The sequence below is a fragment of the Abrus precatorius genome, unplaced genomic scaffold, assembly GCF_003935025.1.
Source record: "Abrus precatorius isolate BTA unplaced genomic scaffold, Abrus_2018 Scaffold11, whole genome shotgun sequence".
Classification (NCBI taxonomy): Eukaryota; Viridiplantae; Streptophyta; class Magnoliopsida; order Fabales; family Fabaceae; genus Abrus; species Abrus precatorius.
The window spans coordinates 29,294,669-29,307,230 of record NW_020874303.1 but is presented as its reverse complement, the minus strand read 5'-3'; the positions used below and the strand labels follow the sequence as shown (position 1 = coordinate 29,307,230).

The following is a 12,562-nucleotide window of genomic DNA, read 5'->3' as shown; positions in this document are numbered from 1 at the left end:
TTTCAATTGTGATATCAATAACTAATTACACCCCATGAAGTTTTCCAACTCACCTCTATGACTTTCTAATAATATAAACAAAAATTTCTTTTAATATGTGTCTGAAGATATATGTTAAGATATTAAAAATATATAAAAAGTTTTGTTTAAAAATAAATGAATGTATAAAATATGTTTAATATCTTTTAACAATCAGAGATTAATACATGTGCTAGGATACATCACAAAATAGTATAAATAATAAATTGTTATATAAATGCAGATTTATTATGATTTTAGATTATGTGATAATACAGGATAAAAGTCCGAGTTAAGAGTGCAGGGAGAGGTGTTTATATTGTGATTTTGCACTTGAGCTATATCTAAATGGTGGATCCATAGCTTAGCTTTAGATGAGAATGATTGATTGAAGAAGAAGCGGTGAAGAGGCAACAACTGGTTATCCATTGAGGTGGTTGTAGCAATTAATTAAAGCGCGCCAGCGCAGTCCTATGAACCTTTAAACAACGCGTGGGGAGCAACTGGGTCACCATGGTCCATTCCTGTTAAAGTCATTAAGCTGTTATTGCCATCATAATCTATCCCTCAAATCCATCATTCCACCCAAAAAAACAAAAGCTCATTAAAGATTTCTCAACTATTTGATTGGAACCCAGCAAGCATGGCCCTAAATTATTATGAGAAAACCACCCTTTTTCATGTGTTCATAATCAATCTTTATGTTTTTGGAAACTGTTTTTGCGTGAATTACTTTTCAAGTTCTTTTCGCTTCTCTGCTATAATAAATCTGCAGCAAGTTTCTTCTCATTTTCTCCTCCTTTGCTTTCGGTCCCTACTTCGTAGCTAGCGTAGTCAAAGAATGTCCTGAAAAGTTGAAATATTCTAAATATTTTGAGAATAAAAAATATATTTACAACATACAATTTTTACAGTAAGCGAAGTGGATTGAAAAGTTGAACAACAACGAGAATAGAGCATTGATGAAGCAGCCCCATGTACAAAAAAGTAGGAAAGACACGTACAACTATACGAACTACCAACAATTCATTATACATATTCATAAGTGGGGACACATTCGATGTCGATGCAATGAACCCAGTCCTGAATTCAATCAAATTAAGGAAATAAAAACATAAAAAATGACTTGAATCCGTGGAAACTAATAATTGGTGGGAATTAAATGTTTATAACCGGCAACAGCTGCCTCTTTCTTCTTTCGCCAACCTCAATATGCACAAACAACTTGTTAGGTTTCTAATAGCACTGATGTTGGGTCTCCAAGTCAATTTTAGACAAGATTAGATACTTCTTGCTTTTTTAACTAACCAATTTTTGGACGATGCCTTAATGCTTCTAGTATAAGTTTTTCGTTTGTTTATCTAAAATATACAAAAATACAAATTTTACCTCAGACTTGAAAAAAGTCAAGTGCCTTTTTTTTTGTACATCAGTCAAAATTTATTATCAGAAAAGAATGTTACACTATAAAGATTTAATTTTTCAGAAAAATGAATGATCATATTTTTTGAACAGATTTGCATAAAAGAAAAGTGAATTGAAAATAGAAATTGGGTCAAACCGAGGGAGGAATGGCAATGATTGAAGCAATGACTTGGAATGTTAGGAATTGGGGTAAATGGGAATGCAGAGTAGAAGGAGGACAGACATGACATTTTAATTTATGAGTAAGAAAATGCAATGATGAGGGTTTTACTCTGTCCAACAAGTGAACGCCGTTTTGTCCCCTAACGACCAAATAGAGTGACCTAGACCGTTGGATCTAATCTTTCCCACTTTGGGATCTCACAATTATTACGGTACGATACGGGCGTGGATGAATATGCAGAGCCACACTTAGTGTGTGTTTGTCTTTAACCTCACACACCCAACTTCACTTATTATTTTCCTAATCATAAAGTCACACCACACACTCCGTAAAAGGTTGCCGGGGAATACTCAGCCACCTGTCGGTGCAGATGCTTATACTAATGCCCCCACTATACCAAAATTAAAGCATCCACTCCAATTTTAATCATTAATATTTTCTCAATTACTAAAGAGATTAATATATTTTATATTTTTAAGATGATAATTTTTCATTTAATACTTATTTTAAAAAGTATATAAAAAAGTTGTTATGAATATTTTATTCACATGTAATACTTATATTATTTTAATAGTTTAAATTTTTAAAATATTATTTTTAGAATAAATTTAATAAATAATTACATATTTTTAGCTGTATAATTTTTTTCTTAAAATAGATAAATACGAAAAAAATATATATTTACTACAAAAACATTAGTATAGAAGAATCCATGCGCACACTAGTCACTGCTATCATAAAAAACAATTATTCGTTATGTGTATATGAATTTATTTATATTTTTTTTGCTTTTAATTTTGGCATGGGGAGGAAAAAGTTTACTACAGAAAGGCCCAAGAAGGTTCTTTTCTGCATCAACAAAACCAGCTCCTGGACTTTGATATCAATATCATGCCATAACTACTGCTGTTGAAGCTCTGCTTTCTGACTTCCTTGCTGTTGTTTCTATTTCCAAGCTGTGTAAATATATTTATCATATATAGTAGTACCATACTTCATTTGCTTAAACTCGTGTCGTGTTCGCATATTGGATCCTTTCATCTTGTCGTTTTGATGTCTACACCGTTGGAACATGATTACATAGGCTTGGGAGAGACTCCATCAATGGATGGAAGCTCTTCTTCTGCTGTCACTGCCTCTGAGACTTCATCTCTAAACTTCAAAGAGACAGAGCTTAGGCTTGGGCTTCCTGGTACTGAGTCTCCTGAGAGAAAAACAGGTTGTGGGCTCTCTCTCTTTGGCAAGGATTTGCAGAAGAAGCATAATGTTTGTTCAGTGGCAAGCCCTCTGAAGAACCTTGTGGCTGGAGCTAAGAGGGGCTTCTCTGATGCTATTGATGGGTCTTCTGGGAAATGGGGTTTCTCTGTCAGTGATGGATCTGACGTTGATTTGGGAAAAGGACCTGCTTTGTTCTCTCCTAGAGGAGGGAATGTTGCTAAGCCTCTTGTTGGTTTAGACACTAAAACGCAGCCTAATAATACCACTGCAACAACAACCATCAAAGAGGTTGGTGTCGTTCCTCAATCTGCCAAACCGGTTCAGGAAAAGAATAATCAAGTTGCTGGAACAAATGGGCATGCCAGTGCTCCTGCGTCAAAGTCAGTTTCCATAATGCTTATCTTTTACTGTTTCTTTGCTTTGTGTTCTATTTACTGTCCACAGTTGACAATTTGACATCGTTTGCATATTGGTATAACTAACTGAATAAAGGAACAAATAAGTGGAATAGTTTGTTTGAGTTAGATGTTATGTTATATTTTCGTTGCCTAAAATGAGGTGAAAGATATACAAGTTCATGAAACTAACATCTGATTCGCTGTTCAGTTTTTTTCTTTTTTCTCATAGAGGATTTGAAATTGTGAGCCTCAACGGAAAATTAACCTTTTGGAATTTGGTATTATGTCTGTTGTATTTCCAATACTTTCTTTGAAAAAATATTTTGTCTGTGTCAGATGTGGTGCCTTATCAAAAGCTTTGTACGAGGTAGGTTGGTAATCAGGGCAAAGAGTTTTTAAATTGTGTGAATAAGAATAGTTCATATTTTCAATCCATGATTTATAGAACGGATATGATTGTTAATTGTTGCTGACTTCATGCTTTGCGGTTCTACTTCTACCCTTTAATACACATGATTTCTTCTTCTTCTTTTTTGGATGGTGTTTCGGTTAGATATTGTTTCTAATGTAAAAAGTGAAGTGGGTAATGAATTTTTTCCTTTATGGGAAAATTTTCATCTTCTGATAATTACTCTTATATTATTCTTCATTGGGACTAATAAAGATTAAAACTTTGCAACAGGGCACAGGTTGTGGGATGGCCACCAATTCGATCTTTCAGAAAGAACACGATGGCCTCTAATTTGACAAAGAACAATGAAGAAGCTGAGGGAAAAACAGGGTTTGGTTGTCTCTATGTAAAAGTCAGCATGGATGGTGCCCCTTATCTTAGAAAGGTTGATCTCAAAACCTACAACAACTATATGGAACTTTCTTCAGCTCTCGAGAAGATGTTCCGCTGCTTTACCATTGGTAATACCTATCTCCTTCAAAATTCTTTCATTAGCTTATTATGAATTTTTATAGACTATTTTTTATCAGTTGTAAAATTAATAACTTACAGTATCTATAACAAATTGATTAAAGTTGTGAAACATCCTAGTGCAAATTCAGATTTGTATTTGCTAGATCTAAATATAGGAATTCAACATCTGTGTAGTTTCACTTATCAAGAGAGTCTTTTGCTACAGTATTTCCCTTTTGACTTCTGCATAACCACTTTTCACCTGTGCACGTAAACCATAAATTATAGGTCAATGCAATTCTCCTGGGCTTCCTGGGAAAGATGGACTAAGTGAGAGTTCTTTGAGGGATCTTCTCCATGGATCTGAATATGTTCTTACATATGAAGATAAAGATGGTGATTGGATGCTTGTGGGGGATGTTCCTTGGGAGTAAGTTATCTCTTCTCTTGTCATAATTATAATTTAAAATTATTAAGATCATGCTTAGGGAGAATGTTACATTTCAATTATAATAGTTCAGTGGTTGAACTTGTTGACTTAAATCCTTTGTTCATGCAGGATGTTCACTGACTCGTGTAGGAGACTGAGGATCATGAAAGGCTCTGAGGCAATTGGGCTAGGTTTGTCTTCTTATTTTAAACATGTATTTACGTGCACACAGGTCCACACGAGTTCTTACATGACACTTGTTTATAAGTCAACCAATTAAAAACATCATAAGGATTTTTGTTAGTTATTTTAATATTATTATAAGGTTTTGATTAATTGTGTTAAATGGGCTGTGCTATACTATAATTACTCCATTGTAAGTATCATCTTTCATCACAATCTTTGATATGGATCACTGGTTTTATATTGGAATAAAAGAATGCTTAAAATTATGTTCTCCAATGTGTTGGTTGCAGCTCCAAGGGCCATGGAAAAATCGAGGAGCCAAACCTAGTGCTAAAGCGGGGTATTCACTGAAGCATATAAGATTTACAAGGGAGTTTGAGTTTATGGTTCTGTTCCAAATCAAGAATATATGTAATTCAGTGTCTCATTTTATGTGCATTATAGTCTGACAAGTGTTTATCAGTAGAATTTAACTGGAAACATCCGGACAATATATACACATATTTTGTTTGTTTCTCTATTTTGTGTCTCTATGGATTCTTGTTGCTGTATAAAAAACTTGTTGTGCCTTTTCTTAATTAATTTTTTCATGTATTTGTACTTGATATATATACTGAACATTTTGTAATTTGATATTAAAGTGTTAATAACAATATCTCTTTGGCTTATAATGTTAGTCCCAAAAATAAAGAGGAAATTTGCAAATTGTGTTGTCTGTAACATGTTAAATTCTGCCATTATTTTTGTTATTTTTATACCTTGTCGCTTGTAAAAAAGGACAGAACATGCCGGAATATTAAATAGTTTACGCCCTTAGTACTATAATTTAATTGGAAGACTCGAACTAAAATTCAATTCTATGAACGGGTAGGCTACCATTATATTGAGACAATGATAAATACTAAAAAGGCTTATGTGTTTTTTCAATTTTTATAAATATATTTTCATTTTATATTTTTTTATATTTATTACTTTTATTCCTCAAATTTTAGAACTTGTTAAAAAGGTTTCCATTTCTACACAATATTGATATGTTATATATCTAATTATATTACACCAATAAACATTCAAAGATACGACAAGTTTTATCAGATTAAATATGTTTAAATGTATTTTTTTCCCTCATACCGTTTCAATTTTATTTTTTGTTTCTATATTTTAAAATTATTTTTAGATTCCTATGATTAATTTTTGAGATTGTAGTTCTTATAGCTTTATTTTGTTTAAGTTTTGATCCTTATAATATATTACATATTGGTCTTGATTGTTCTCCCTTACGAATACGTATGGTACTATATCAGTGGCAATTGGCAAATACCAAAATCGAAATAACTAAAATTTAGGATTAAAACCTAAACTTTTTAAAATATAGAGACCCAAAAATCAATGTAAATTAAAGAAACAAAAATTATATTTAAACCTATAAAAATACGGTGTATCATTTGTTACATGTAACTAGGTGAATTTAAAAGGTAATTAAGAAAATCTATCATATAGGTCCAATTAGTTATGCATATAATAAATTTCCTCCAAAAAACTGTGGACCGAACTTTCCAACCTATTTCATTTAAAACTAATAAAAATTAGTTATACATATTATAAATTTATACTTTATTTTAAAAATATTTATTGTTTTAATTAATGTATTATGTATTCTTGTTTTATATTAATTGTTACTTGAATACTTTTGTTTGTCTCACATTATTTCACTTTAGAATATAAAAAACATTTATTATATGTTTATAATACCTTTACTTACTAAGAATAATTTTTGCCAACTAACTACTAAAGTAACTTAAAAATTAATTATCACCTAACTAATGCAATAACTTCAATACTTTAAATAAGGGTATTTTAGTGAGATCAACTTTTTTTTTACCATAATAATTAATCAAACTAATCATTTACATGACAACTAATATGAGACAGAGATAGTAAATGAATGAAGGATGCTTACTTTAACCTTATATATTTTCATAATAAATAAAGGTATAAAAAGAATATAACAATTAATGTATTTGAAAATAAATTGTTTTTTATATTTAAAAAAATTACATTAATAAAATAGTAGTAATTTATAGAAATAATTACTATCAAATTTGTAGAAAAATGTGATTTAATAGTCTGATTATTTCTGCATTTGGGACCTCCGCATGAAAAGTGAATATTTTTTCTTTTAAAAGATTTACGTTGAAATTATGATAACTGACTTATGGTGTTAATACAAAAAGACTAAAGGCTTATTTGGTAGCCATGATAGAATGAAGATTGATAGGATAAGAGGGTTGAATAAAAATAGAATATAATAAGAACATGGTAAGTTTTTATCATATACAATGTAATGTTTGATATAAACTTAATATAAAGATGAATATGATATAAATATGTAGAAAATGATAAAAAAAAATTATATTTATTAAATTAATTTTTTTTATACTTTTTATAAGTTACTTATTTTTAATTTATAAAAAATATATAATTTAAAACTTTTAATTTTAAAAATATATAAAATTAAAGAGAAGAAAGAAGTAATAAAATAAAGTAAAACAAATACTCTGAAGAATAGATATGATAGTTATTCTATCTTATCTACTCTTATTATGACCCTTTTGAGGGTCATAAATAAATTTAAATTTGATTCTAAATTGATTTATTTAACTTGAATTTAACAAGTTCCTTAAATTTGACTATTTCCAGCCAGATTATAGTGCCCTACATAAAAAGTTTAAAAAGACAAGGGCCTCAAATCGAATCGGTTCAAATTTTATTAACTCAAAGAACCAATTCGAGTATATCCATTTGAGTTTATCTCTAATTGATTTATCCTTGTTCCCTGATTTAGCCCGTTTTTCAGTTTTGGGTTAAATTAATGTGGGTTTATCATTTGAGTCTATCCGTATCCATGGTCACCTCTATTAGCCAATATATTTTACTTTCCCTGTGAAAAGCATAGAAATTTTAAAGTCTTGCAGATGTTTTAAAACTCAAACCACTGCTCCATTTCAAATGACTTTGAACTTTTGTTGAGCCAAAAGAAAAGAAGACAGAACATTTGCAGAGGATGCAGATACAGGTAAGTACTTATAATTCATTTAGTTTTGTTTATTTATGAGACCGAACTTGTGACACGATTAATTAGTACAAGAAAGATTGTTGACACGAGAACATTGGCAATCAAGTTACCTGAAAAGTAACTATACCAAATTAGAATGCATCCAACAGTGAGTGAGGGAACTTAGCTCAAATTTCAAAAGGCAAAGGCAAGAAGAATGAAAAAAAAAAAAAAAAAAAACTACATCTTAACCCAAATCAGGCAGAAGCAACAATTCATACATAATACAGGTACAAAACTTTCTTCTACTACATCATACCCTTGTCTAAGCAACTCTAAATTATTGTTCAGATATCTGTAAATAAACCATCTGCGTGTATCCATTAAATACAGAATTGTCAAGGTTGGCCAAACCTAGCCTTTTGAACAAGCCATACCGTCCATCTTCAACAATTGGGCTGGATGCACGAGCAGGATCATATCTGGTTTGATGCGTGAGGGAAGGACCAGCAACTGGAGGGAGTTCCCAGTAAATATCAAGAATAGATTCAATAAATCGGCTATTCTGGAAATGTTGTGCATAAGATATTGGCTTATTACTATGATTGAAGTTGTCACGCATGTAGCCTCTAACTCCCCACCAGGCTTCACCTGGTCCACAGAGTTCTTCGATATCAACTGCTTTCTCCCAGAATTTCTTCCTCCTCGACCTGATCCTAGCTTCATCACTATCTTTAAAGCAACTGTGCCCCCCGCCTTTGACCGACAAAAGAACCAAACAGAAGTCAATTTCCTTATCTGTGATCAATTACCACTTACTGGATATTAGTAATGCTAATAGAATAATATAATAAAAATTTTAAAGAGAGAGAAATGACTCCACACCACTAGAACAATTATCAACAGTTATCTGGAATCAACCAAATATTTTCTGGCAACTGGATGCTGCATTTATGGCAACAATGACTGTCAAAGAATAACTGTAGATCCTTTTACACTCTATGGCTACAAATCTTCCTAATTACTAAATGAAGAAGATATTAGATATATTTTATATTTTCAAGATAATAAATGCATATATTTTTCATTTAATACTTACTATATAAAGCAGTAGGGGGATTATTAAGAAGATATTTTTAGAAAGATATAGCAAAACTGGATACTCATAATGCAAACAGAAAAATATAATATAATTTCTAAAGAAAGAGAAATGTCTACACAACACAACAGTTGTCTGGAACCAACAAAAAATTTTCCGACCACTTGAAGCTGCACTTTATGGCAACAATGCTTGTCAAAGAATAATTTTAAGGGTTTTGTTAACTTAAGTTCTTAGGGCTAAGTTTAAGCATCCATAAATAAAAATAATTTATGAAAAAAGTACACAATTATTATATTGATGTTACAAAAATACAATAAATACTTCTCTTTTTAATAAAATTTTACTATTATTAGCTACTTATCCTTAAGCTGAGGTTAACAAAACCCTAATTTTGAATCTTTTTATACTTATTCTCCTAATTACTAAATGAAGAAGTATTAAATATAATTTATATTTTCAAGATAATAAATGCATGCACTTTATCATTAATACTTACTTTATAAAGTAGTAGAAAGATTATTAGGAAGATATAGTAAAACTCAATCACTTTTGACATTGGCTACAGCGTAACTCAGAGGTGACTCCAAATTTCATGCTGCTTTCCTGAATTTTGTCTGTAGTTTCCAATCCCTCAATTTGTCTAATATATTACCTCAGTCCTCAAGTCAAATATTTAACTAGTCTAGCTAAATCCCATTAAGAATTGATAATTGAAACATATCAAGCCAATCTAACTCTGTCAAGAGGAAATGCAACAATGACAAATCTTTAGAATGCCTGCAATCCTTATTGAAACAAAAATAAAATTCAGTAATATATAATAATTCTAGAAAGGGAGAGTTTACATACCTCTTATATAAAATTGATCGCATATCTGCCTCAGCGAATAATGGTCACCAGTTCCAGTGTCATAGTTATCCTCAAAGACAAGATGCCGGAACCCTGCTTTCAAAGCTTGTTCAATTCTGCTCATCATGACATATATAAAACAATAATAAGCAATGGCAGTTTCACAAGAAGTACTCAAATACAGAATCATGCATCTCAAAGATCTTGCAAGTTACCTTTTCAATTCATTTTGATGGTCGTCAAAAAATATAAGAACCCGATTAAGGTCTGCAATCCCATGCTTTTTCATCACTTTGGGCCAGTCGACACTCCCAAAATCCACAAAGTCCTTCCCAGCATAATACGTGCAGTTACCATCAACATAGGCAGGGCCCTTTTTGAGGTACTTTTCTGGATGCCTAGGTGAAAGAGAAATAATCGGCGTGTCTGGCATAGCTTGCCGCAAAACCCAAGTTGAATGTCCCTTGAAAGCACCACTCTCGATCATCAGATCTGGCTTCAGCCAGCGGGCAATAAACCAAAGCCCAAAGCTGTGGTCAAAACCCATTCCATACAAGTTGTTTTTGATTGGCCGGGTTTCATATATAGGAACAAACTCTTCTAAACCCTTGAGCAGATCTTTTGACGTCCACTCCACAGTTTTACCATGTTTCGATCTGCCTTTACCAAGCATAAGATTATAAGTATCCAACAACAATAAGCTGAAAGACTTAATGATCAAAACTAAGAATGCAAAACAACAGTGTCTAAAATTCAACATTTTACTCTCCTCAACTCCAAAGTGCAAACAAGATACTAATTTGATCTCAAACACTTGATACATTTCTGTTATCTAACAACAACAGTAATAAACACAGCCACATTGCTAATTTTGAAAATCTAGCTTGGTTAACACATACTTCCCCACGGATTTTCATTCAGGAACAACCAATCAAGCAACAACATACGGAATTCGATTCCTTTAAGGATCAGGATCCAAAACTAATAAATTGATTTTTTTTCCAATCCACATTTTCCTTTTTTGATAATTTAACATTCTGATCCAGTAGCATTTCATTTTTGATGTTCCAGAAACAGAAACTCCCAACTCTCAAGCTAGGCTAGCATTTCCATTTTTTTTTCCTTGATCCAAACAAAACCGAAAAAATTAAAACCCTAAAAGGCGATCAGATCAGCGAATAGAGGCTTACACCAGGGCACGCCAAGGGCTCCGAAATCAGACTCAAGGCCATCGAAGCCGAAGAAGCCGGAGCGAGAGACGGGGCTATAGGTCGAGGAGATGCAGACGAAGCCGCGAGATGTGAAGAGGAATGAGAAGGCTAAGAAGATGAACATGGCTATGACAACACAAGGAAGGTAGGAGGAACCAGAACCCGCCATTCGGGAGAGGTAATTGGAGGCTCTGTTGGTGACGCGAAAGAGGATGTGCTGTTGCTTCTTGGTCTTAGATTCATCACCTCCGCCGTCACTGCCGTCGCCGTCGTCTTCGCCGTGAGAGTTGACGCGGCGAGAGGAGAGTGCCCGCTCCAACATAGAGGGTGCGGAGTGATTGGGATGACGGTGTGTTGGGGTGTTGCTCTGTGACGATGACGATCCCTTCGGTGTTGGAGATGACATTCTTATTTATTTATTTTATTATTATTCTTTCTTACTTTTCACTCACTTCTTTTAATTAACTACCACACACAATCTAAGTTCAGATCTACCACTTCCTCTCTATAATTAGTCCCAACTAATCTCATTCACTGACAACTTTTTATCTTATTTATATTCCTAATCACAATCACACAATTTTTCCTTTCACAAATGCGTTGTTATATTCTATTCCACCATCAAAATATACTATTTAACAAAAATAATTCTTATTCAGTGAAAATAAATAATCATTCCAACAAAAAGTAACTAACAATGGTTCATAAAATTCCTTGTCACTTTGCATACTGTTAAAAAAACTAGCTGCGTCGAAGGAAAGAAAATATATTTATGGTTGATTTCATGATAAGATAAATTAAAAAATATTTAATACTTTTATGACTTTAATGTCAAAATCAAGTTTTTATAAATATAAATTTTATAATTAAAATTAATTTAAAAAAATTCTTATAACTAAATATATATATATATATATATATATATATGTATGTATGTATATATACATTACTTTCTAATCATGAATTTAAGAAAAGGCAGGATATGGAGGGGGTTCTACGAATCAAATACCTTTAAGAGCATAGTAGTGTGAGTTATTCCTTAATTGATAAAGAAGGGACCTAAACAGCGGGGAAGGAAGGGAAGAATAAAGTGTTGCAGAAACAATCGATCATGCTTCTTCACCTTCATCAGATATCAATATAAGTTTAATTCATATCTTAGAATTATGCTTACTCTGCCATGGTGTGTCTGGGAGCTCTGTTTGGATGCAGGCGTTCCAATTCCATCGTAGCCTATCTTCTGTCAGGTTTGGTCACCGTATCAATTCTATGCGCTTTGCGTTTGTTATGTTATGTCCTTTACCGCTTACTAAAAAGGACAAATGCTAACGGACATCCAAACGCTGCCTTAGAAATGCAATCACAGAACACAAGCCATGCCCAATAGATATTCATTCCTCTGCTAATCCTGTAACTCATTTTAATGTGTTTTATGCTCTGTTCTATTTGTACAAGAACCAGACATATATTTATTTTTTATTTTTCTAATTAAAATGTATTTCTAAACTATTTTCCTTATTTTATGTATTTACCCTTTTCTGCCTCTTGCATGGATTTCTATCCTCTACGGTTACTTTCCCAACCGCGTCAATCTCATTCATTCAAT

General features: G+C 32.3%; 2 protein-coding genes across 4 annotated transcripts; one reads left to right on the top strand and one right to left on the bottom strand.

The window, feature by feature from the left end:
* Positions 1-2,395: 2,395 nt before the first annotated feature.
* Positions 2,396-5,407, top strand: LOC113856579 (auxin-responsive protein IAA27-like). Of its 3 annotated transcripts, none has more exons than XM_027488453.1 (5): positions 2,396-2,566; positions 2,691-3,204; positions 3,905-4,134; positions 4,415-4,556; positions 4,686-4,995. In XM_027488453.1, exons 2-5 carry the CDS (start codon positions 2,711-2,713, stop codon positions 4,834-4,836), a joined length of 1,017 nt encoding a protein of 338 aa, XP_027344254.1. In that variant the 5' UTR covers positions 2,396-2,566; positions 2,691-2,710; the 3' UTR covers positions 4,837-4,995. The 3 variants fall into 3 exon arrangements, with proteins under 3 accessions (XP_027344254.1, XP_027344251.1, XP_027344253.1); XM_027488452.1 differs by adding an exon at positions 5,033-5,407 and having other exon boundaries at positions 2,398-3,204; positions 4,686-4,747; XM_027488450.1 differs by having other exon boundaries at positions 2,396-3,204; positions 4,686-4,993.
* A 2,633-nt stretch (positions 5,408-8,040) lies between these two features.
* LOC113855381 lies at positions 8,041-11,431 on the bottom strand. The gene is made up of 4 exons (XM_027487004.1): positions 10,936-11,431; positions 9,961-10,405; positions 9,746-9,861; positions 8,041-8,550 (listed from the first exon to the last, which is right to left on the bottom strand). The coding sequence occupies exons 1-4, from the start codon at positions 11,360-11,362 to the stop codon at positions 8,135-8,137; spliced, it is 1,404 nt and encodes a 467-aa protein (XP_027342805.1). The 5' UTR covers positions 11,363-11,431; the 3' UTR covers positions 8,041-8,134.
* Positions 11,432-12,562: the final 1,131 nt, after the last annotated feature.

Excerpts from the sequence above, each read along its gene's own strand:
- LOC113856579 (XM_027488450.1), top strand. The coding sequence starts at position 2,660 with ATGTCTACACCGTTGGAACATGATTACATAGGCTTGGGAGAGACTCCA. Across the intron at positions 3,205-3,904 it reads GCCAGTGCTCCTGCGTCAAA|GGCACAGGTTGTGGGATGGC; the intron begins GTCAGTTTCCAT and ends ACTTTGCAACAG. Across the intron at positions 4,557-4,685 it reads GTGGGGGATGTTCCTTGGGA|GATGTTCACTGACTCGTGTA; the intron begins GTAAGTTATCTC and ends TTGTTCATGCAG.
- LOC113855381 (XM_027487004.1), bottom strand. The coding sequence starts at position 11,362 with ATGTCATCTCCAACACCGAAGGGATCGTCATCGTCACAGAGCAACACC. Across the intron at positions 9,862-9,960 it reads CATCAAAATGAATTGAAAAG|AATTGAACAAGCTTTGAAAG; the intron begins GTAACTTGCAAG and ends CATGATGAGCAG. Across the intron at positions 8,551-9,745 it reads CGATCAATTTTATATAAGAG|GCGGGGGGCACAGTTGCTTT; the intron begins GTATGTAAACTC and ends TGTCGGTCAAAG.